Source organism: Rhinoderma darwinii, chromosome 5 (assembly GCF_050947455.1).
Source record: "Rhinoderma darwinii isolate aRhiDar2 chromosome 5, aRhiDar2.hap1, whole genome shotgun sequence".
Classification (NCBI taxonomy): Eukaryota; Metazoa; Chordata; class Amphibia; order Anura; family Rhinodermatidae; genus Rhinoderma; species Rhinoderma darwinii.
In genome coordinates this window covers 27,282,708-27,307,527 of record NC_134691.1, presented here as the reverse complement: position 1 = coordinate 27,307,527, position 24,820 = coordinate 27,282,708, and the positions used below count along the sequence as shown (strand labels likewise).

The following is a 24,820-nucleotide window of genomic DNA, read 5'->3' as shown; positions in this document are numbered from 1 at the left end:
ATATTAGAAACTTTTAGCACTTGACCCTTTCCCGAGTTTACGACCAGTCTGAACAACAAACCAAAATCTTTATTTTCTTTCTGACCTCAGAACCTCCCAAATCACAGATGTACTTTAACATAACAGTCGGCCTCACCCGAGATCGCCCCAGTGATTATCTGTTTTGGACAGGCTCCTGCACCATTGGTTTATTTGTACTGGATCACGTGACCACTTAGCAGGAGCCGTCACTCAGCGCACGATTTTTTAGTTTTACTGATCAGAGTATGAGTCGGTCCAATATGCGACATACAGATGCAGCAGAGTTGAGTCCGTCATTTAGTTTTAAATACGGTGCTGTAATCACACAGGCACAGTGGTGAGATGATTGTGTGGTGGGTGATGATGATGATGATGGAGAGCTGAAGCCCCACCGCGACATCCGGGATCGGAGAAAACGGTTTTCACCGCCATTTAATTCCTGAGATGCCATGAACAATATTAATTGTGGCACCAACAAAGGGAGGGGTCTTTCTTTGTTACCACACCATCAGCCCTTGCATTGTGACAGTTTACCGGGGCAGCCGGGGGTCTGACCTCTGGGATCCCCACCGTTCCAAAGAATGAAGGGGTTGCAGCGCTGCTTTAGCGCAGTGTCCCTTCAAAGTTTTCCTTCCACAGCACCGATCCTGTCCGCCAGCTGTGCAGGGTACTGCGGCGTGGCCGCACCTCTTAATTTCAGGGATTCCAGTGGGTCCCAGACGTTGGACCGCTACCGAGCAGAAAGTGATGACATCACTTTATTAGACGGTAATAAACCTTTAAAATCTCACCACACGCAACCTCCCGAAACCTCCCTCCCCAAAAAAATTTCCCTAAAAAAACTGATTTTGCTGGGGGAAAACCACGGCCAGCCAGACAAATGTAGCATTACATGGTGGCCATTCAGATGAAAGGCCATCCACGTGAAACATGGATGTCTCGAGTACACCAGAGTGGCTCTCCGTTTTAGCTTAGAGGAGGTCCCAAAGGGGAATGCCATTTATGACGTCCACATGTCCTAATAGGGGATATGATCAGAGGTGGTCTTCACGAGACCACCCCGTCAACTATTCTCTACAAAACAGTATGCAGATGGTATGTTGAGGGTTGCGGAGCACAAGAAGATGTTGGAGTCTGAAGTCCTCTCACTCAACAGTAAATCAAGACAAGATCAGACACAGCCACCATCATCTTGAAAGACGACTTGTTAATCTAGTTCCATTCTCATGACACGTTGGGAGCAGCCTGTCATACTGTCATGTAGAAGACCAGCCCGGAACCGGGCTGGGGTGGACGTTAAACGTGACACTGTTTACAGGCGAGGGGAGATGACATAGCCTAGAGCATTATTGCCATGGGGCAATAAGTCAGGTGACTTATAATATATGGTATAAATATGTGAATTCACTAGTGGAACACCAAGCTATGACGAAGGACCCCAGCGGTCTGAAACGCGTAAGCGTGGTCCCGGGAATTTTTTTAATCTTTTGTTTTAATATGACCTAATAAACCATTTAACTTCTATACCGAGTGCTGGATACACCATCATTTTTCACTTCCATTACCTGACACATACTGCTGCCCCTAGAATAAATTTTGTGTTTTTCCGACCGTTCATTTCAAAGTCGGGATACGGTACAGCAAATACCTTTATATTCCGTGAAATATACTGCCAGAGGCGAATACACAATATTATAATAATAATAATTTCAGCTACTACATCTGGTTCAGGGTCATTACCTAATTGACGTTTTGAAAAGGGGGAGGGGGACTTCAAAGTGTCTGGGCAGCAGACATCAGACCCAGCCGGTACCTCTCCCCTTATAATCCAGACGCACCGGAGCATCGTCCTCTATAATTTACTGCTGTAAAATCACTTAGGGAAACATTTGGGAATGGAAATGACAATTCGGGTTCTCCTACACAAATGACAGGCAATCCCCTCACATCCATGTTCAGATTCCCCCCTGGACCGTTCTCTCACGTCATATTTTGATCTTCGTTTTTTTGATTGTCGGAGAAGCTTCTTATTATCTTCAGGGTTCCTGGCAGGTCCCATTCACAGACACATATAATGGATTATGCACAGAAGCCGTTCTGGGGAGTGTAAGGAAATCCCATAAAAGAACTTGAAAGCTGCGGCTGCCTGGGACATGACCGGCTGCCTGGGACATGACCGCGGTTTATTAGAAAGTCTGGGAATTTTTAATATGGGGGCTGGAAGGTGTCTGGGATGTTGCAGAACATTTCATCACAACATCCTATAGACCTCTGTATATCTGTACAGTGCGGGATCATCATGATGAAATGGTTTGCTTCAATGCAGGGTCTCTTTTATATAATGTGCCCTGGGGCTGATAGGTGAGGTCCCCCGGCCGTCCATCTACAAGTCACGGTCACCGCATCCAAGACTGAATGGAGATGTTCGCTCAGATGTCTAGACTTCTATGGATAAGTGCCACCTCTTCATTCAGTCTCTGCAACTTGCAGAAGGGGGGGGGGGGAGGTGGTAAATGGAACTCGAAAAAAAATAACAAAAGTATATAGGTCCGCGTCGGAGCTGTATACACAAATAAAATACAATATTTTTAATAAAACTTTTTGCAGAGTTGCTTAATATTTTTTTTAGATGCATTGGAACAATAAAAAAAAAAAAATTGTTGCAAAAGTGCAAGTGATTTTGCACTATATGGACAAAAGTATTGGGACACCCCTCTTATCATTGAATTTAGGCGTTTCGTTCAGTCCCATTACCACGGGTGTATAACATCCAGGACTCGCCACGCAGTCGCCTTTACACACATTTGTGATAGAACGGGTCGTTGTAAAGAGATCGCTGAGTTCCAGTGATGAATCACGCTTCTCTATCTGGCCATAATTACAGGAACGTGTTAAATGTCCGTGTGACGGCCGTTGAAACAATATATACAATCCAATGTGGCCGTTCATGCGGCGGTTGTTTCAACGGAGCGTGTGAAGGGTCCGTGAGAAAATAGGACATGTCCTATCTTTTCACGCTTCACTCCATAGACTCTAGTCTATGGGGGATGCGTAATATCGCGTCCCGCAGCGCTGAGCACGGATGCACCTTGGACATGAAAAACTGCCGTTTTTCACATCTGAGATGCGCGACGCTCGTGTGAATACAGCCTCTGATGGACGAGTCTGGGTTTGGTGAATTCCAGGAGAACGTTCCCTGCCGGACTGCATTGTGCCTGCTGTAAAGTCTGGTGGAGGAGGGGTAACGCTATGGGGGTGTTTTTCAGGGGTCGGCTCCTTAGTTCAAGTAAAGGGAAATCGGAATACTTCAGCATAACAAGATATTGTGGACAATTGTAGCTTCCAACTTTGTGGGAACAGTTTGGGGTTTGTCCCTTTTCTATTGCAGCATGACTGCGTCCCAGTGCACAAAGGAAAGTCCATAAAGACATGAGGTGGTTGGTTGGGGGAGTTTGGGGTGGAAGAACTTGACTGGCCGCACAGTCCTGACCTCAACCCCATCCAATACCTTTGGGATGAACTAGAACAGAGAATATGAGCCAGACTCCCTCCCCCAACATCAGTGTCAGACCTCACAAATGTTCTTCTGGATGAATGGGCGAAAATTCCCACAGACGCTCCAAAATCTTGTAGAAAACCCCCAGAACAGTGGGAAAAGTTTTACTGCAAAGTGGGAACCAACTCCATATTAATGTCTATGGATGTAGAATTGGATGTTATAAAAGCTCCTGTAGCTGTAACGTGGAGGTGTCCCAATAATTTGTCCATAAAGTGTATGTAATGGTGGGGGTAGGGAAACGGACAAGTGAGCCCTAATCTACCCGCCACTCTGTCCCTGCCTACTTGCAACGACCCGCCCTAGGCGACGGGGTACAACTGGGCGGCGGTCCCTACGCTCAGTAAGTGCACGAGACAAACAGACAAGGGTACACAAGGCTAAGGGAAATGGGGCAGTTGCTCACGGCAACACCGTGAGCAGCAGAGTGGTGAACGAGCCGAGTCAAACCAGGAGTGAACGAGGTACCAAACGCAGAGCAGGAGAGTAGTCAGTAAGCCAGGGTCAGTATGGAGCAGGATCAAATAGTAGAAGCTGCAGCAGGGCCAGGAAACCACACGAGAAGAATCACAAGCAAAGGAGGAACAGGAAAGGCAGGTATAAATAGACAGAGGGCGGGAGCAAGCTCCGTCTGGCCAGGCTGCGATAGGCTCTCCCACTCCTAAGCCTGCCATCCTGAGTGGTGGAAGATGGAGTCAGTCTCAGAGACATAGACTCAGGTGCAGACTGATTACCTATGGGCGTATACACAGAAGTTGTGCCTGGCAGATCCTTTACAGTGTATGTGAATTTGATGGGGGTCTGACTAAACCGACCGAAGAGACATCAGCACTGCAGCCCCTTTTATTAAGTTAATGGTTGGGGGTCCTGTGGTTGGATGCCCACTATCATGCAGAACAAGCCATGCCGTAAACCTGATCCTAAAAATCGGATTATAGGGTTTCCAACCACTGGGACCTGAGAACTGTGAGAATGGGGTGTCCTGTATTTCCTATAGAGTTTCATGGAGAGTGACGCACATGGTTGCGATGGGTGGGCAACGCAGTGGATATATAATAAATCAAAAGTTCATCATCGGAAAACCAATGGGTCTTACATTAAGACTAGAAATCCAATATAACACCACATCTAAACATCCCAAATCAGGCTGCAGACCGCACCGAACCTTCCCGTGACCGGCTAATGAATCGGAACGTACGGTCTGCAGCGCCAGCTTGACTAATAGTCCATTAAGGGGCTGACAATGCTTTCCTCTTGACTATGGAGTAACCCGCTTTCTTCACAGTACGGCGAGACGGCGGGAGGCGTAACCCCAGCGTCCGCAGCACGTGAAGCCCCAGTCGTTTCCATCTCACTTCAAAGCATTCTTTCTTTCATCGCTCAACTACCCGACGTACATTGAAAAACTTTTAGGACCATTAAAAAGGGGCTGAAATTCATTTCTATTGAGGATATTCTGCTCGGCACATTTATATTTTAACCCCCAGAGCTCCGAAGTAAAAGAGCGGCATAAACGTAAGAATATAAAGAGATCTAACGGAGACCGGAATCCGGGACAATAGACAATAGAGGGGAATAAACTGCATTTATTACATTGGATTATCCTCACAATGTGATCCTGAGCCGCGCATGTTGGAGACTTTTCAGGAAAGTTAAATACCTCGGAGATCATTTGCAATGAGCCAGAACAAAAAACCACAGCTCCGGGACATAAAGGGACCAGCTTAGCGCTGCCTAAACCAATACATACAAATCTACATTTACAGGCGGACGCTCTGACCAAGAGGTCAACACAAGGTTTTATGTAAGGGATTGTTCGGGTTTTATGTGAATAAAGTTAGATCATTGTAGAATGAAAACTTCTGCAACTTTCTAATATGTCTGGCGGATTTATTATTACGGTATAAAACTAGACCAGACGGGCAGAAGACGCGCCAAATTTTTTACAGTGGTGCCCGCTTTATTGGTCCATCCTGCTAGACACCTTTCTCTTCCTTTAGCCACCTCTTTATTGATTACTGAAAGGGTAACTAGACTTTTAAAAAACTTTTGACAGGTCATAGGGACATTGCAGAAGTTTTGATCGGTGGGGTTTCGAGCACGGAGACCCCCACCAATCGCTAAAACGAAGCGTCAGAAGCGCCCGGGTGAACGCTGTGACGCTTGGTTTCTGATCAGCTTTCCTCTGAGCATTGTACGGGTTTATTAGAAAGTCTATGAGATTGTACGTCGCTCGCACGGCTTTCCGGGAAAAGCCGATCGGTAACAGAGCGGCACAGCGCTTTAGCAAACTCACACCCCATTTCTAGACACTTTTCAAAACTGTATGGTGAGGCGAAAACAGCGTCTAAGAGGTGCGTTTAGAACCGCATTCGAAAACCGCAGCGTTTTTACCGCTTTTATTTGCTGGGTTTTTCGATGTGGTTGTAACAAAAAAACGCAACTGGACTGAAAAACGTATCAAAACGCGGTAAAAAATGCATGCGGTTTTTCAATGAAGTTCTAACCGCACCTCAACCGTAACGCGAGAATGGACCCTAAAACACATAACCAACCCGGCGCAAGGCATGTCCACCAGTTTTTTGGAGCAAATTGTGCGCATTTAGCTTATTAAATCTCCCCCTTTGTGTTTCAACTGCTCACCATTGTCAAGATCTCTGTTTGCTGTCAATAGTAGTAAGCAAAACTTCTCACAGATGAGGGTGTGTTACAATTATATTACATCTACGCAAATCTGTCAGCTAAACAGATAAGACTCCAGGCCGATACATTTTACCTGCACTGATACATTGTAGCAAACTATCAGGACAGGAGAGAGATGTGTGCAGCAGCTGCTGATGTATATAGCTCACATAGAATTGTGTAGACTGGATACAATTGTAGCAAACGCTCAGGTGTGAACAGTATTAGGTCAGGGCCCATTTCCAGACTGTGGATGTAGGGTTCCATTCACAGAGTCTCTTCCAGTCCCGTCATAGTAATCTTGCCGCTAATGGGATCTATTTAGCGGTCAGACCGGTCATTGCTCCGTTGGCTATGGAAGCCTTGACGGTAATGTGAACAAAACCTAAACAAAAATGTTTTCATACACTGCCAGCTAGCAGAGATATTGAAAACATTGACACACATAGTATATTCGAAAGTTTTTGTCTTTATAATTAGGAAACTGATATGAAATGATACTTACGGGATCCAGAGTTTAGGGAAAGCCTCAACCTCCTCCCGCGAGTATTCGTTCAGCCTCCTGGGAATGATTCTCGGCTGTTTAAGTTCCGTAACAAGATTCTTCAAGATTTCTTCTGGAATATCCTGCAAAATACAATCATACAAGTCATGGATTATAGTGATCATCCACGGATCCAACTACAACCCTCACTATTGTCTCTTCAACCCCTGCACGGTGCTATGGCACAGGAGCCGCGCTCGCGTAATGCACCGCCAACATCCCGCTATACGGAGAGAACGCTGATCCCGGCCATTTTACCCATTGAGTTGGACAGGGGTGAGACGGACATGCAGCATAATATTTGCTTTTTTTTTTTAAAGTTGGAAACTTTTTCCATAGATGAACATAAAACTCCCATCTAAATATAATTTTTCATGTAATTTATCGTGAAAAATTGAATTAAAAAAAAAAAAAAAAACATACAACGAAAATCCCTTTTGAGTGTACAATTTCATGCATCTTTTATTGCGCGAGTCACTGCTGCAGGTACCTGCACCGCGCATGTCGCCGTGTATCCCAAAGTACCTAAAGAACGGTCGCAATATAAGACACTGAAGGTCCTGAAGGGTCTGCGCTAATGATTAATTGTTAAGGGGGAGGGGGATGAAGCCCAGGTGGGATTAGCTGTGACTAGAGCAAGGTTCACAGCAGAACAAGACGAGGCACGTCCGGGGATTTCAGGATTTTCTTTGCTCTCATTCATTTGTTTTTAACCCTTTGCACACGGGGGACTTGTTATGTCTCGTTATATAATGATATGGGGGCAGGGAGGACGTATTACTGCTGCACAACTTCCATAGAGAAGTGATCTATTCCATATAAGCTGCCGGACCACCGCTCCATACAAACTCCTCCTGGCTGCAATTGTGGCCATGGTTCTAGCGATCAGCGGGAGTTGCGGTGGTCGGACCCCCAACAAATGTATCATTCAGCATCTATGCAGTGGATAGGAGAATATTTTGCCAGGGAAAAACGACGACCAGTCAGATATGTCCTCTGCGGCGGCATGCAGCATTTGGCCCTGTTCACACAGAGTTTTTTTTGCCGCGGAAACCGCAGCTAAAACATCCGAAATTGCCTCCAATTGATTTTAATGGGAGAGGGAGGTGTTTTTTTTCCCCGCGACCAGAAAAAAACACTCGCGGGAAAAAGAAGCGACATGCACATTCCGACTCAAAAACCCCATTGAAATCAATGGGAGACGGGAAAAAAAATGGCACAAACGCCTGCAGCGGTTTTTGACGTGTTTTTTCTTTTGCCTATTGAAGAAAGAGGTAGAAAACGCCACAAAAAAAACCGTCCGTGGTGCAAAACCGCTGAAAAAAAAAACCAGCTGATTTTTCGAGGCAGAATTTCCTGCCTGCAAAAAAACTCAGTGTGAACAGGGCCTTATATGGTGGGTATTCAGATGAACGGCTGTCCTTGTAATACATTGACGGCTCGAGTCCACCAAAGCAAAAAACTACTGTCCGTTCACATGGCGGATTTTACGTGGCGAGTGCCGCCGCAAAATCCACTGCCGAATTATTCCGGCCATTGGCAGGAAGATTCCTCCTCCCATTAACTTCAATGGGAGGTTCGGGCAGAATCCGCCTGAATCGGGCAGGACGCTTCTTTTTCAACTAGCGGGAAGGAAAAAGAAGCGTCCGACTCCCATTGAAATGAATGGGAAGTGGAATTTTGCGGCGGAATCGGGGAACAGGGTTGGGGATCCTGAGGCAGAAAAAAGAAGTGTTATAAACCTCAGGACGAAAAACGCAGCATAAATTGACATGCTGCGGAATTAAATTCCGCACCGCAGGTCAATTTATTAACGTTTCCGCAGTGCGGGCATGAGATTTTCTAAATCTCATCCACTTTGCGGCTACTCTAAATACTGCAGAGTTTCCACACACAATTCCGTTGAGGAAGTTCCGCAGCGTTTATGCTACGTGGGAACCTGACCTTATGCCAAGTTTGCACGGTGGATTTTGCTTGGCGGGTGCCACCGCAAAACCCACCACAGAATTAGGAAGATTCCTATTCCCATTTACTTCAATGGGAGGTTTGGGTCTGAAGATCGGGCAGCACGTTTTTATTGTCCGCCAACTGAAAAACATCAGCGAACAGGAAAAAGAAGCGTCCGCCTCCCTTTGAAATGAATAGAAGGCAGAATTTTGCGGAGGAATCCGCCACAAAAACTCCTTTGTGTGAACAGGGCCTAAGTAATAAATCAGAACAGAATTTTCAACCTATTTAGATTAAAAAAAAATAAAAAAAAATGATGCTATGGTCATTCACCTTGAAGCGGATTAGTCACCTCAATATGCCGCCCTAGGTAAGGGCATTATATTACATGGACAGGTTCGTCCTCCTATTGGCCAAAATATATTGAACAGGATGAAATTTCGTGCAACCCTAGTTCTATAGTCATTTCATAGGCCGAAAAAAAAAAAGTGGTAGATCTTCTACAAAAATTCTTTAGTCTTAAAGGGGTTATGTGGGGACCAAAAAATTATTATCAGAGTAGTCACTGCAGTATGAGAGTACACCCGCTAATATACATTCCGGGCCCCATTAAGCGGATTATGAGATATTTATAGATTTTTATAGCGCTGCCGGTGGACCGGAAGTCTAGTTGCACAGTCTTCTATGATAACGATACAACTGTGTGTCATGTGACCGGCCCCGCTGTACTCTATGTTCTCGCTGTACTGCTGCTACTGCTTGTACATAGAATACAGCGGGGCCGGTCACATGACAGAGTCGTATCATCATCAAAGAAGGCTGTGCAACTAGATTTCCGGTCCCCCGGCAGCGCTATAAAAATCTGTTAAAATCTCATAATCAGTGCGACGGGGGACCGGAATGTATATTAGCGAGTGTATCACATACTGCAGTGACTATGCCGCTAATACTTTTTGGACCCCACATTACCCCTTTAAGCGCCACGCGACAACTTTGACTTAAAACGAAAGCAAATAAATCCCTTTAATTGTACCTGGGTAAAAACATGGCTTGTCAATGAATCAACGATATAAATCCTGTCATTTATTTCACCGAGGCTGCAATGCTGAGCCACTAAACTGTCCATCCACAAGGGATATGGGTTCTACAGACAATATTAAGAAAAGTTAAAAAAACAAAAAAAACAGAACCTACATAGGACTCACCTCTTCAGGAAATAAATGAAGCCTCTGCATCATCGTTCTCCGGTGAAGGTTTTTTGGCAACATCCCGTACACAGCCAATCTAACAATCTGAAAAAAAATTAAAAAATAGTGAGCTGGGCAGTATACAAATAACATCACAGCCCGTTCATTCTACCGCTGACGGCCTCGGAGATCCCATCGCTGACTGCACTTCCATATGGATATCCTGCTTTACACAAAAACAGCTTGGAAATCATGCGACACATTACAATATGTATGACCACTAACTGGGCATCTGTAGGGAAATCATGCGACAACTGCGTCAACGCCATGATGCCCAACCACTGCCAGGTTACCGGTAAGGTGGTTGGGAAGTTTTTCTGAAAGTCTCAAAAAACATCTATTGTTACTACTGGGATCGAAAAACAAAATTAAAAAAGCCGTTCCATTAGAACAAGCCCTGAATATGTCCTATTAGGGCAATAGGAGGTCATAAAAGGGGGCCCTCTACTGGAAACACCCTCTATGAGACATATCGGAGAGCAGGTGCTCTCGCCCCGGGGCGTCCATGTATTATTACATCTCCTTTACAGAGACCTCATTCCATATGAAGACCTATTACAATTTGTTCCTCCTTGCACTGCTCAAAATCCTGGTCCTCGTCGCTTTGCTTGACACAAGACCTTGCAGCGCGCTTATTAATGCCAAGGTATTACCGGGCACACACCGCTGGCATGAGAGATTGTATACACAGGACCGCGCTAAACATACAGGAACCCGGCTCACATGGAGGAACATAAAACAGCGGAGGGTTGTCGGTCAGGAGAGATTATAACGCACCTAGGAGGGAGGAATGACCACATGACAGATTCTACTTCTCCGCTCACTCTGTATATGGAGCACCACATGAATAGTAGTGGCATTTCTGCTTCAGGCACTGGATTCCCTCTCCTTTCCATCTAGGACTCGGGTTTAGCCAGAATGGAGAGAGTCAATGCAAAGCTGGTGGACTCAGCACATCCATATATGACATGATCGGCCCTTTATTGGACTGCCCGGTATATACACTACCGTTCAAAAGTTTGGGGTCACCCAGACAATTTTGTGTTTTTCATGAAAACTCACTTATATTTATCAAATGAGTTGCAAAATGACTAGAAAATATAGTCAAGACATTGACAAGGTTAGAAATAATGATTTTTATTTGAAATAATAATTTTCTCCTTCAGACTTTGCTTTGGTCTTGGAATGCTCCATTTGCAGCAATTACAGCATTGCAGACCTTTGGCATTCTAGCTGTTAATTTGCTGAGGTAATCGGGAGAAATTTCCCCCCATGCTTCCAGAAGGCCCTCCCACAAGTTGGATTGGCTTGATGGGCACTTCTTGCGTACCATACGGTCAAGCTGCTCCCACAACAGCTCTATGGGGTTGAGATCTGGTGACTGCGCTGGCCACTCCATTACAGATAGAATACCAGCTGCCTGCTTCTTCCCTAAATAGTTCTTGCATCATTTGGAGGTGTGCTTTGGGTCATTGTCCTGTTGTAGGATGAAATTGGCTCCAATCAAGCGCTGTCCACAGGGTACGGCATGGCATTGCAAAATGGAGTGATAGTCTTCCTTATTCAAAATCCCTTTTACCTTGTACAAATCTCCCACTTTACCAGCACCAAAGCAACCCCAGACCATCACATTACCTCCACCATGCTTGACAGATGGCGTCAGGCACTCTTCCAGCATCTTTTCAGTTATTCTGCGTCTCACAAATGTTCTTCTGTGTGATCCAAACACCTCAAACTTCGATTCGTCTTTCCATAACACTTTTTTCCAATCTTCCTCTGTCCAATGTCTGTATGATTTTGCCCATATTAATCTTTTCCTTTTATTAGCCAGTCTCAGATATGGCTTTTTCTTTGCCACTCTGCCCTGAAGGCCAGCATCCCGGAGTCGCCTCTTCACTGTAGACGTTGACACTGGCGTTTTTTGGGTACTATTTAATGAAGCTGCCAGTTGAGGACCTGCGAGGCGTCTATTTCTCAAACTAGAGACTCTAATGTACTTGTCTTGTTGCTCAGTTGTGCAGCGGGGCCTCCCACTTCTCTTTCTACCTTGGTTAGAGCCTGTTTGTGCTGTCCTCTGAAGGGAGTAGTACACACCGTTGTAGGAAATCTTCAGTTTCTTGGCAATTTCTCGCATGGAATAGCCTTCATTTCTAAGAACAAGAATAGACTGTCGAGTTTCACATGAAAGCTCTCTTTTTCTAGCCATTTGGAGAGTTTAATCGAACCCACAAATGTAATGCTCCAGATTCTCAACTAGCTCAAAGGAAGGCCAGTTTTATAGCTCCTCTAAACAGTAAAACTGTTTACAGCGGTGCTAACATAATTCCACAAGGGTTTTCAAGTGTTTTCTAATCATCCATTAGCCTTCTAACACAGTTAGCAAACACAATGTACCATTAGAACACTGGAGTGATGGTTGCTGGAAATGGGCCTCTATACACCTATGTAGATATTGCGTTAAAAACCAGATGTTTGCAGCTAGAATAGTCATTTAGCACATTAACAATGTATAGAGTGTATTTCTGATTAATTTAATGTTATCTTCATTGAAAAAAACTGTGCTTTTCTTTCAAAAATAAGGAAATTTCTAAGTGACCCTAAACTTTTGAACGGTAGTGTACAAGTACATTTATAGCCGCTGGCTGCATTTCCCCCCGGCTGTATCTGCTGTTTGCAGGAAGTTTTAGAGGCCAGATCCATGGTGGTCCGCCAGGTTGGAGGCCATCAGCTGAGCGGTCCGCTTCCCTCTTCTTGTTTCACTGCTGGTACCCCCTCCAAAGTGTTGCGCATCAGCTCTGCTGCATCTTAAAGGGGTCGATCAGCTGGTCAGTGGGGAGACTGTGGCTGATCACTTCTGATTGTATAAACCAGCTCCGACAACTGCCACATCTTGCCTGAGCAACAAGGTTCTTTGGATCCTGTCCATTTGTGGTTTGCTGTTTTGGATGTGACCCGGACTATTTCCTAACTTTGCCTTGGGATCGCTGCCTGTCCCGACCTGTATCGGTCTATCGTGTCACATGACCTCTGATTTGTACGACCACTCTCCTGTGTATCGGTTCTGCTATCTCACCTTAAAAAAAATACCATCTGCAAGTGGTCGCCTTGTGTGCTCACTGTCGTGGTGGACAAATTTATTGTAGGCTTTATGAGCCAGTTACTTTTTTAGAGGGCTGGAAATTATTTTTATAGGACGTTACTTCAGCTCTGGCTCATTGCAAAAAATGACTTGCTAGTCCTTTTAAACAGGACCTCTAGAGATGAAGACCTGTATGTGGGAGAAAGTACCACAACCCTCTTGCTCTATAGTGCGCAAAACCCCTAGATCTCCAAAGGAGCTTGCGATGCGGCAGCCTCCGCCCCCACACCCTTGCAGCAATGCTCTTTTGCTAGGCCACCGCCTGGACCTAGTTGGCTGCAGTCGATTATTTATTGGGCAATATTAAACAATGGGAAATTTCAGGTTGTGACTCCCCCTCCCCTGTTCTCATGGACATGGAAAGGGTTAAGATGCACCTAACATCTCTGCAGGTAGATTGCGTTAAATGACTTCTGGAAGACCTTATTAATAATTAGATTTTTTGACAGGGAATTCAGATTAAACCATTGCTGCAAGTGTCAGAGCTCGCAGAACCTCAGCATTTTATTATCTTCACAAAAATGCAACTAAAATAAACACTTAATACTTCATCTCCTATAACCCGCCCTTACCATCCGCCCATAGTGCTGCCTGACATTTTTTCCATAGCTGCAGATACAATTTGAACTAGAAACAGATATATATAAAATGTAAACTCGACACCTTCAGACGACTTTGTTTTATTGGCTTCTTCATATCTGGAAATAAAGACCCTTTCTCTCTCTACTCTTCCTCTTATAGCCGAGCTTACGTACAGTTAGGTAAAAACCTGTCATCTTGTATGAAATCTATGGCTGCAGTTAGTAGATGACCTCGGTCGGCTCTAGCCCAGGAGTCTATTATAGATTTAGCATTCAATATCATTTGACAACACACCAATGGGAACATCATATCCTATGACTGCCACATAGAGATGTGTGGCCAAGAGGTGTTACAGAGTAAGTTTGAGCCTGCTAGTAAAAACCCATAAAAAAAAAAAAAATGGGAAAAATAAATTTTTGGTACAAAATATCTGAATGCTAAGTTCTACTGCCATCTAGTGGTCAAGTTGTAAAACTGACAGGGTAAAGCAGATTTATCCATTTCTGGAATCCCTCATACACAATTGCAAGTAGGTACCAGAGAGCTCTCTATTGATATGTAGAGGACCTCTAGATACGATGACATGCAATGATATAAGTGCTCTGTGGTTATAGCCAATAGTTACAGGGGAGGGGGTGGGGGTGTCACTGACAACTACTGCCAATGATTCAGAACCCTGCAGCAGAGGTTGTTTCACCTTGGAGGACATGGACTTATCAGTTTACAAAACCAGCATTTAGAAAATACGGACCAATGTAAATAAAATCACCCACGTGGGTCCAAAATACAAAAAAAAACAAAAACTTTACTTGACTGGAAGATAAAAGTTTTCTGGAATAGACAATGAAATTACTAAAATTTAAAACAAACTTAAAAAAGTGAACTGTAGTACTGCAAAATTACTAAAGTACGGAGGAAATGTTGACATGAGAAGAGTCAATGTTGATGATCGAGGAAGGAAGATTTCACAGATATAAAATCTCTCTTCTCTTCACACTAATCTGTCCACAAACATGGCAAAACAAGTAACCCAAATAAATTAAATCACTGCCTGTCATCAGCCCTCCAAATACAGAAAACATTACTCAGTAAAATTAAACAGTACTGTAATTTTATATGTAAAGAAGAATATAACTACTATAATACTGCTCCTATGTACAAGAATATAACTACTATAATACTGCCCCTATATACAAGAATATAACTACTATAATACTGCCCCCTATGTACAAGAATATAACTACTATAATACTGGCCCCTATATACCAGAATATAACTACTATAATACTGCTCCTATATACAAGAATATAACTACTATAATACTGATCCCTATATACAACAATATAACTACTATAATACTGCCCCTATATACAACAATATAACTACTATAATACTGCTCCTATATACAAGAATATAACTACTATAATACTGCCCCTATATACAAGAATATAACTACTATAATACTGCCCCCTATGTACAAGAATATAACTACTATAATACTGCTCCTATATACAAGAATATAACTACTATAATACTGCCCCCTATATACAAGAATATAACTACTATAATACTGTCTCCTTTGTACAAGAATATAACTACTGTAATACTGCCCTTATATACAAGAAAGAATATAACTACTATAATACTGCCTCCTATATACAAGAATATAACTACTATAATACTGCCCCCTATATACAAGAATATAACTACTATAATACTGCCCCTATATACAAGAATATAACTACTATAATACTGCCACTATATACAAGAATATAACTACTATAATACTGCCCCCTATATACAAGAATATAACTACTATAATACTGTCCCCTATATACAAGAATATAACTACTATAATACTGCCCCTTATATACAAGAATATATCTACTATAATACTGCTCCCTATATACAAGAATATAACTACTATAATACTGCTCCTATGTACAAGAATATAACTACTATAATACTGCCCCCTATATACAAGAATATAACTACTATAATACTGGCCCCTATATACAAGAATATAACTACTATAATACTGCCCCCGATGTACAAGAATATAACCACTATAATACTGCCTCCTATGTACAAGAATATAACTACTATAATACTGCCCCTATATACAAGAATATAACTACTATAATACTGCTCCTTTGTACAAGAATATAACTACTATAATACTGCCCCCTATATACAAGAATATAACTACTATAATACTGCGCCCGATGTACAAGAATATAACCACTATAATACTGCCTCCTATGTACAAGAATATAACTACTATAATACTGCCCCTATATACAAGAATATAACTACTATAATACGGTCTCCTTTGTACAAGAATATAACTACTATAATACTGCCTCCTATATACAAGAATATAACTACTATAATACTGCCCCTATATACAAGAATATAACTACTATAATACTGCCCCCTATATACAAGAATATAACTACTATAATACTGCCCCTATATACAAGAATATAACTACTGTAATACTGCCCCTATATACAAGAATATAACTACTATAATACTGCCCCCTATATACAAGAATATAACTACTATAATACTGCCCCTATATACAAGAATATAACTACTATAATACTGCCCCCTATATACAAGAATATAACTACTATAATACTGCCCCCTATATACAAGAATATAATTACTATAATACTGCCCCTATGTACAAGGATATAACGACTATAATACTGCCCCTATATACAAGAATATAACTACTATAATACTGCCACTATGTACAAGAATATAACTACTATAATACTGCCCTCTATATACAAGAATATAACTACTATAATACTGCCCTCTATATACAAGAATATAACTACTATAATACTGCCCTCTATATACAAGAATATAACTACCATAATACTGCCCCTATATACAAGAATACAACTACTATAATACTGCCCCTATATACAAGAATATAACTACTATAACACTGCTCCTATATACAAGAATATAACTACTATAATACTGCCCCTATATACAAGAATATAACTACTATAATACTGCCCCCTATGTACAAGAATATAACTACTATAACACTGCTCCTATATACAAGAATATAACTACTATAATACTGCCCCTATATACAAGAATATAACTACTATAATACTGCCCCTTATGTACAAGAATATAACTACTATAATACTGCTCATATATGCAAGAATATAACTACTATAATACTGCTCCTATATACAAGAATATAACTACAATACTGTCCCCTATGTACAAGAATATAACTACTATAATACTGCTCCTATATACAAGAATATAACTACTATAATACTGCCCCTATATACAAGAATATAACTACTATAATACTGCCCCCTATGTACAAGAATATAACTACTATAATACTGCTCCTATATACAAGAATATAACTACTATAATACTGCCCCCTATATACAAGAGTATAACTACTGTAATACTGCCCCCTATGTACAAGAATATAACTACTATAATACTGCCCCCTGTGTACAAGAATATAACTACTATAATACTGCCCCCTATATACAAGAATATAACTACTATAATACTGCCCCCGATGTACAAGAATATAACCACTATAATACTGCTCCTATATACAAGAATAGAACTACTATAATACTGCCCCTATATACAAGAATATAACTACTATAATACTGCCCCTTATGTACAAGAATATAACTACTATAATACTGCTCATATATGCAAGAATATAACTACTATAATACTGCTCCTATATACAAGAATATAACTACAATACTGTCCCCTATGTACAAGAATATAACTACTATAATACTGCTCCTATATACAAGAATATAACTACTATAATACTGCCCCTATATACAAGAATATAACTACTATAATACTGCCCCCTATGTACAAGAATATAACTACTATAATACTGCTCCTATATACAAGAATATAACTACTATAATACTGCCCCCTATATACAAGAGTATAACTACTGTAATACTGCCCCCTATGTACAAGAATATAACTACTATAATACTGCCCCCTGTGTACAAGAATATAACTACTATAATACTGCCCCCTATATACAAGAATATAACTACTATAATACTGCCCCCTATATACAAGAATATAACTACTATAATACTACCCCCTATATCCAAGAATATAACTACTATAATACTGCCACTATGTACAAGAATATAACTACTATAATACTGCCCTCTATATACAAGAATATAACTACTATAATACTGCCCCCTATGTACAAGAATATAACTACTATAATACTGCCCCCTATATACAAGAATATAACTACTATAATACTGCCCCTATATACAAGAATATAACTACTATAACACTGCTTCTATATACAAGAATATAACTACTATAATACTTCCCCTATGTACAAGAATATAACTACTATAATACTGCACTCTACATACAAGAATATAACTACTATAATACTGCCCCCTATATACAAGAATATAACTACTATAATACTGCCCCCTATATACAAGAATATAACTACTATAATACTGCCCCTATATACAAGAATATAACTACTATAATACTGCTCCTATGTACAAGAATATAACTACTATAATACTGCCCCTATATACAGGAATATAACTACTATAATACTGCTCCTATATACAAGAATATAACTACTATAATACTGCTCCCTATATACAAGAATATAACTACTATAATACTGCCCCTATATACAAGAATATAACTACTATAATACTGCCTCCTATATACAAGAATATAACTACTATAATACTGCCCCTATATACAAGAATATAACTACTATAATACTGCTCCCTATATACAAGAATATAACTACTATAATACTGCCCCTATATACAAGAATATAACTACTATAATACTGCTCCCTATATACAAGAATATAACTACAATACTGTCCCCTATGTACAAGAATATAACTACTATAATACTGCTCCTATATACAAGAATATAACTACTATAATACTGCCCTCTATACAAGAATATAACTACTATAATACTGCTCCTATATACAAGAATATAACTACTATAATACTGCTCCTATATACAAGAATATAACTACTATAATACTGCCCTCTATATACAATATAACTACTATAATACTGCCCCCTATATACAAGAATATAACTACTATAATACTGCCCTCTATGTACAAGAACATAACTACTATAATACTGCCCCCTATATACAAGAATATAACTACTATAATACTGCTCCTATATACAAGAATATAACTACAATACTGTCCCCTATATACAAGAATATAACTACTATAATACTGCCCCCTATATACAAGAATATAACTACTATAATACTGCCCCTATATACAAGAATATAACTACTATAATACTGCTCCTATGTACAAGAATATAACTACTATAATACTGCCCCTATATACAGGAATATAACTACTATAATACTGCTCCTATATACAAGAATATAACTACTATAATACTGCCTCCTATATACAAGAATATAACTACTATAATACTGCTCCCTATATACAAGAATATAACTACTATAATACTGCCCCTATATACAAGAATATAACTACTATAATACTGCTCCCTATATACAAGAATATAACTACAATACTGTCCCCTATGTACAAGAATATAACTACTATAATACTGCTCCTATATACAAGTATATAACTACTATAATACTGCTCCTATATACAAGAATATAACTACTATAATACTGCCCTCTATACAAGAATATAACTACTATAATACTGCCCTCTATACAAGAATATAACTACTATAATACTGCTCCTATATACAAGAATATAACTACTATAATACTGCCCTCTATATACAATATAACTACTATAATACTGCCCCCTATATACAAGAATATAACTACTATAATACTGCCCTCTATGTACAAGAACATAACTACTATAATACTGCCCCCTATATACAAGAATATAACTACTATAATACTGCTCCTATATACAAGAATATAACTACAATACTGTCCCCTATATACAAGAATATAACTACTATAATACTGCCCTCTATGTACAAGAATATAACTACTATAATACTGCCCCCTATATACAAGCATATAACTACTATAATACTGGTCCTATATACAAGAATATAACTACTATAATACTGCCCCCTATGTACAAGAATGTAACTACTAGAATACTGCCCCCTATGTACAAGAATATAACTACTATAATACTGCCCCCTATATACAAGAATATAACTACTATAATACTGCTCCTATATACAAGAATATAACCACTATAATACTGCCCCTATATACAAGAATATAACTACTATAATACTGCTCCCTATATACAAGAATATAACTACTATAATACTGCCCCCTATGTACAAGAATATAACTACTATAATACTGCCCCTATATACAAGAATATAACTACTATAATACTGCCCCTATATACAAGAATATAACTACTATAATACTGCCCCTATATACAAGAATATACTACTATAATACTGCTCCCTATGTACAAGAATATAACTATTATAATACTGCCTCCTATATACAAGAATATAACTACAATAATACTGCCCCTATATACAAGAATATAACTACTATAATACTGCCCCCTATATACATGAATATAACTACTATAATACTGCCCCCTATATACAAGAGTATAACTACTGTAATACTGCCTCCTATATACAAGAATATAACTACCATCATACTGCCCCCTATATACAAGAATATAACTACTATAATACTGCCCCCTATATACAAGAGTATAACTACTATAATACTGCCCTTATGTACAAGAATATAACTACTATCATACTGCCCCCTATATACAAGAAGATAACTACTATATATAATACTGCCCCTATATACAAGAATATAACTACTATAATACTGCCCCCTATATACATGAATATAACTACTATAATACTGCCCCCTATATACAAGAGTATAACTACTGTAATACTGCCTCCTATATACAAGAATATAACTACCATCATACTGCCCCCTATATACAAGAATATAACTACTATAATACTGCCCCCTATATACAAGAGTATAACTACTATAATACTGCCCTTATGTACAAGAATATAACTACTATCATACTGCCCCCTATATACAAGAAGATAACTACTATATATAATACTGCCCCTATATACAAGAATATAACTACTATATAGAATACTGGCTGCTGCTGTCATCTGGGGATCTTTGGTTGGGTGCATTAGAGGGTGAATGTAGAAGGAATATGCAGAACGGTCCCTCTCTGTATACTAGGCCCATTTTGTATCATTTCCATAAGCAGCAGGTGAAATGTTACCTGTTTAGAAGATGTACCTTCCCCTCTTTACATTTCTCCCTCGGGCGAGTAGAAGGAAAACATTACCATCACTTAATGATTTATGCAGCTAGTGGATGTGGCCTGAGGGACGAGACTTGGTGGAAAGAGAGGAAAAAATCCTCAGTGAGGAGAATGACTGACAGCTCAGATCTGTCCTGCGATCACATGGGCACTGAGTGAAGAATACTCTTGTCCCGTCATGATCGGGAGGTGATGGGGTTAAGAGATTGGCATGTTCACAATTTGTAGGGGAGATATTTAAAGGAGAAATAAACTCATGTAAACGCCACCTGTCACAAGGATAAATCCCTATAAATTAAAAAGTATCCTAAGACATGTCAGAAGATCACATTATTGGGGGTCCGAATTATGACCATCAGCACTCGATCAGTCTCATTAGTGTAGATCGATCTACGAGTTAGGACTATGGCTCATCCACATGTGCATTATGGTCCTATATGGACTGGCACACTGACTGGAGAATGACCAGCGTAGGACTATCAGAGGTCGGATCAGTGGATCATTGAATGGTTTTATAATATCATCATGCGCATTACCGTGCCACGGACTTGTCAAATCTCTGAGCTAAAAGAGGTCGTCCGGGATCTGGATGCTTTTCAAAAACCCCTGGGACAGCGATTACCATCCAGGGTTCCTTGGTCTCTGGTTAGAGATTCCCGAGAGGACAGAAGCAGCAAGAGCGGTCACAGAAGGGATAGGATACTTGTCAGGGTTCCCCCAAAAAGAAAACAAAAACCCTGTGTTACAAAAAGGTTGGGGGAAATACTGTTCTAGAATGTTGCCGGACTGTGTGAAGATAATAAAAGCGGGGTTCCCATCTTTTACTATTATAGCATATATCACAAGGATACGCCAAAGTATTATGATCAGCGGGGATCTGAAGCGATCTGAAGTCTGGCGCCCCCCCGGTGATCCTGACCGAGGTCGCTTTGGCACAGCTCCATTCAAGTTAACGCGGCAGCGTTGTAGTCCCCTTGCCCAGGATTGGTGGGGGTCCCAGCAGTTGCATTCCCACGGATCAGGTAGGGATCGGCGTATCTTAGCGATATGTTATCGTATCTAATGATGGAAAAATCCCCTTTTATATGTTGATGGAACTGGTTAAACAGAAAAACACGAGGATCATTGCAGCGATGTGTGTGTCTCCCCGAACAATCGGGAATATTCTATTTTATTAAAGGACTCTTTCCAATTACTATTTCCTGACCACTCGGACATCGGGCGTGGAAAAACGATAAATGCGCACTGGGCGGTACAGTCGCCAATCCAACCATATGGCACCCACAGAGTATTGTGCAAGGGTCGTTTTCTAATTAAAAGGGCTTGTGAACGATGCTCTTCGGGCATCGTACAATCGCCACGGCAACTGTACCGCCCAGCGTGTAGTAGGGTCCCTCCACACCCGATGTCAGATTGGGCGGGAGATCGTCATTGGAGGGACACATTGAGGAGAAGAATATAGTACTCACGGCGGTGGAATCCTTCCGGTGGAGATTAGTTGCTGTGACTTGTCTAAAGCCTCCAGGATACCTGAAAAGAAAGGAACAAAACATCACAATGGTCATCAATGTCCCAGAAGGGTCTGAACAAGTCAAGTGATGTTTCTGGGGACGCACGCACGCATGCACGCACACACTACTTTGTCCCAGTCTGCACTACTGAGATATTCTGATGACAACGTCTCTTTCTGACAGGTGCGGTGTAGTCATTGAGACCTTGTGTGGGTCCAAATCAGGCTCACCAACTCTCCTGAAACGTCCAGGAGGCTCCCGAAAAAAGTTGCCGATTCTTCTGCATCCTGTTGCTTGCTTCTAGTCCTGAAGTAGGGGCTGCATCATCAGACTCAGCCCGGTGTCAGCAGCAGCAGCACCACCACCACCACAGGTAAGATGAATTTGTGGAGAGTCTGGGGGTCTGAAAAGGTTTTGTAGGGGGATTTGTACTGGTTGAACAGGGTTTGGGGAGGTGTCTCTAAGGGGCATCAAAGTCCGGGGTCCGCATAGGGGACAGAAGTGCGGTCCGGGGTCCGCATAGGGGACAGAAGTGCGGTCCGGGGTCCGCATAGGGGACAGAAGTGCGGTCCGGGGTCTGTATTTAGGGGGAGTCTAAGGCCTGTATTAAATTCTGGGGCTCTGGAAGGTCTTAATTTGTGGTGTCTGAAATTAAAAGGAGTGCGGCCTGTAAAAAAGGGGGTTGACATACAAAGTAAAATCTCCCCTGAAGGCCATTTCCAAAAGTTTGCAAGTAGGGTCCAAATCACCATCCACATCAATGTCCTAATAAATATACACACAAACACCACTGTTCAAACCAGGCAGGAAGTGGACATTGGTGTATTTGGCTATTTGGATCCATACGACGTCTGCACTGGAAAGAAATCAGAAGAGACATGATGCCATCAGACTCTCAGTAGTGGAGCCTCAGGCTTCGGGCCTGTAACTTTAAAAATCATATTTTAAAATTAAGATATATATTTTAAAAAAATTCTCGCATTTTCAATGCATCCTGAGGGGCCTTTTTTTTTTTGTTGTTTGGAGGCTTTTCTTTAATATCAGTTAGACATGTGACAAAAGTATGAGCAGGGGGTCTGAGCGTGGTTTTAACCCCTTGTTCTTGAGAGTGGTATGGTCTAAGCTGCTGAAAACCACAGCGTCCAAAGACTTAGGAAACTTTTGGTGGAAACGACATTCATGTGTAAAGATTCTCACTATTCACTTACCCCGTGTGAGAAGAATAAACCTTCTGTTCCCACTTATTTCCAGAGAAGGCAAGGTGTCTGGTGTTCTTCACCACTACGTGGTCTCCACAGTCACCTGCACAACACAGACCACGAACACTGTTATAAGAGGAGTCCAGATACTTTTACAATTCTCTAGAAGGCGCATGTAAAATGAATAAAAATGTCAGGAAACCTCTGAACAAGTCTAGTCTATACCCACAATATGTCAATACTGAGGAATGGAGCAAGAAACCTCATTAATAGCACAGAAGTTTAAGGATATGTCCACCATTGCAGAATTTTTTTTTTTTTTATTGCACCGTTAACTGTTTTATCGTCTATAGCTCCTATGCAGATTATGTGTCTCCATGGTTACAGACTACAAACAAACCCTGTGTAGTCTGATCTAGCAGGAATGTGTTTCTTCACACGGTAGAAGAGAAGCCAGATGGAAGGGAGTATAACTGCAGGATCGGACTACACAGGGTCGTTTTTAATCATGGAGACAAACAGATCTGCATAGGAGCTGTAGCCACAAAACGACTGGAGAATTTTAATCAAGACTATTTGCAAAATTGCTTCTTTTTTTAACTTTAAATGCACTGGAGAAATGGAAATTACTTGTAAACGTGCACATAGATTTAGGGCGAAGAAAAGACAAAATTATCACAATTGTAGCGTCTGCTCATAAAAAATAAATTCCTCTAGTTCTGAATGAATCTTCCGGTTTTGAGTGACTGTCAGAGTGTCCCATGAAATGCGAATCTGTTTGTACCTAAAATCAAGTACAAACTCAGAGTATTTAAATGAGGCAACAGCCATGCAGTATAAAGTTATCTCTTGGCTGTTCATTAACCCCTGCCCAACATTTGACGAGTGTGTACGTCATGGCCCAGAAGGGCGAGCATGGAGCGGGCTCACGGGCATCGGCTTTCTGTTACAACCAACACTTCATTGTAATGGGCAGGATCAAACCCGGCAATTTAACCACTTAGATGCCGTGGTCAATAGCAACCGTGGCATCTAAGA

The 24,820-nt window shown here is 41.0% G+C and overlaps 1 protein-coding gene across 1 annotated transcript in view; it reads right to left on the bottom strand.

Moving 5' to 3' along the window:
• MRPL13 (mitochondrial ribosomal protein L13) overlaps nucleotides 1–24,820 on the bottom strand; it is a 50,301-nt gene that overhangs the window by 5,968 nt on the left and 19,513 nt on the right. The window contains exons 4-7 of the mRNA XM_075825780.1: nucleotides 23,792–23,885; nucleotides 22,542–22,602; nucleotides 9,956–10,042; nucleotides 6,765–6,886 (exon numbers count right to left, since the gene is read on the bottom strand). Coding sequence (XP_075681895.1) covers nucleotides 6,765–6,886; nucleotides 9,956–10,042; nucleotides 22,542–22,602; nucleotides 23,792–23,885 — 364 coding nt within the window. The remainder of the gene's footprint in view (nucleotides 1–6,764; nucleotides 6,887–9,955; nucleotides 10,043–22,541; nucleotides 22,603–23,791; nucleotides 23,886–24,820) is intronic.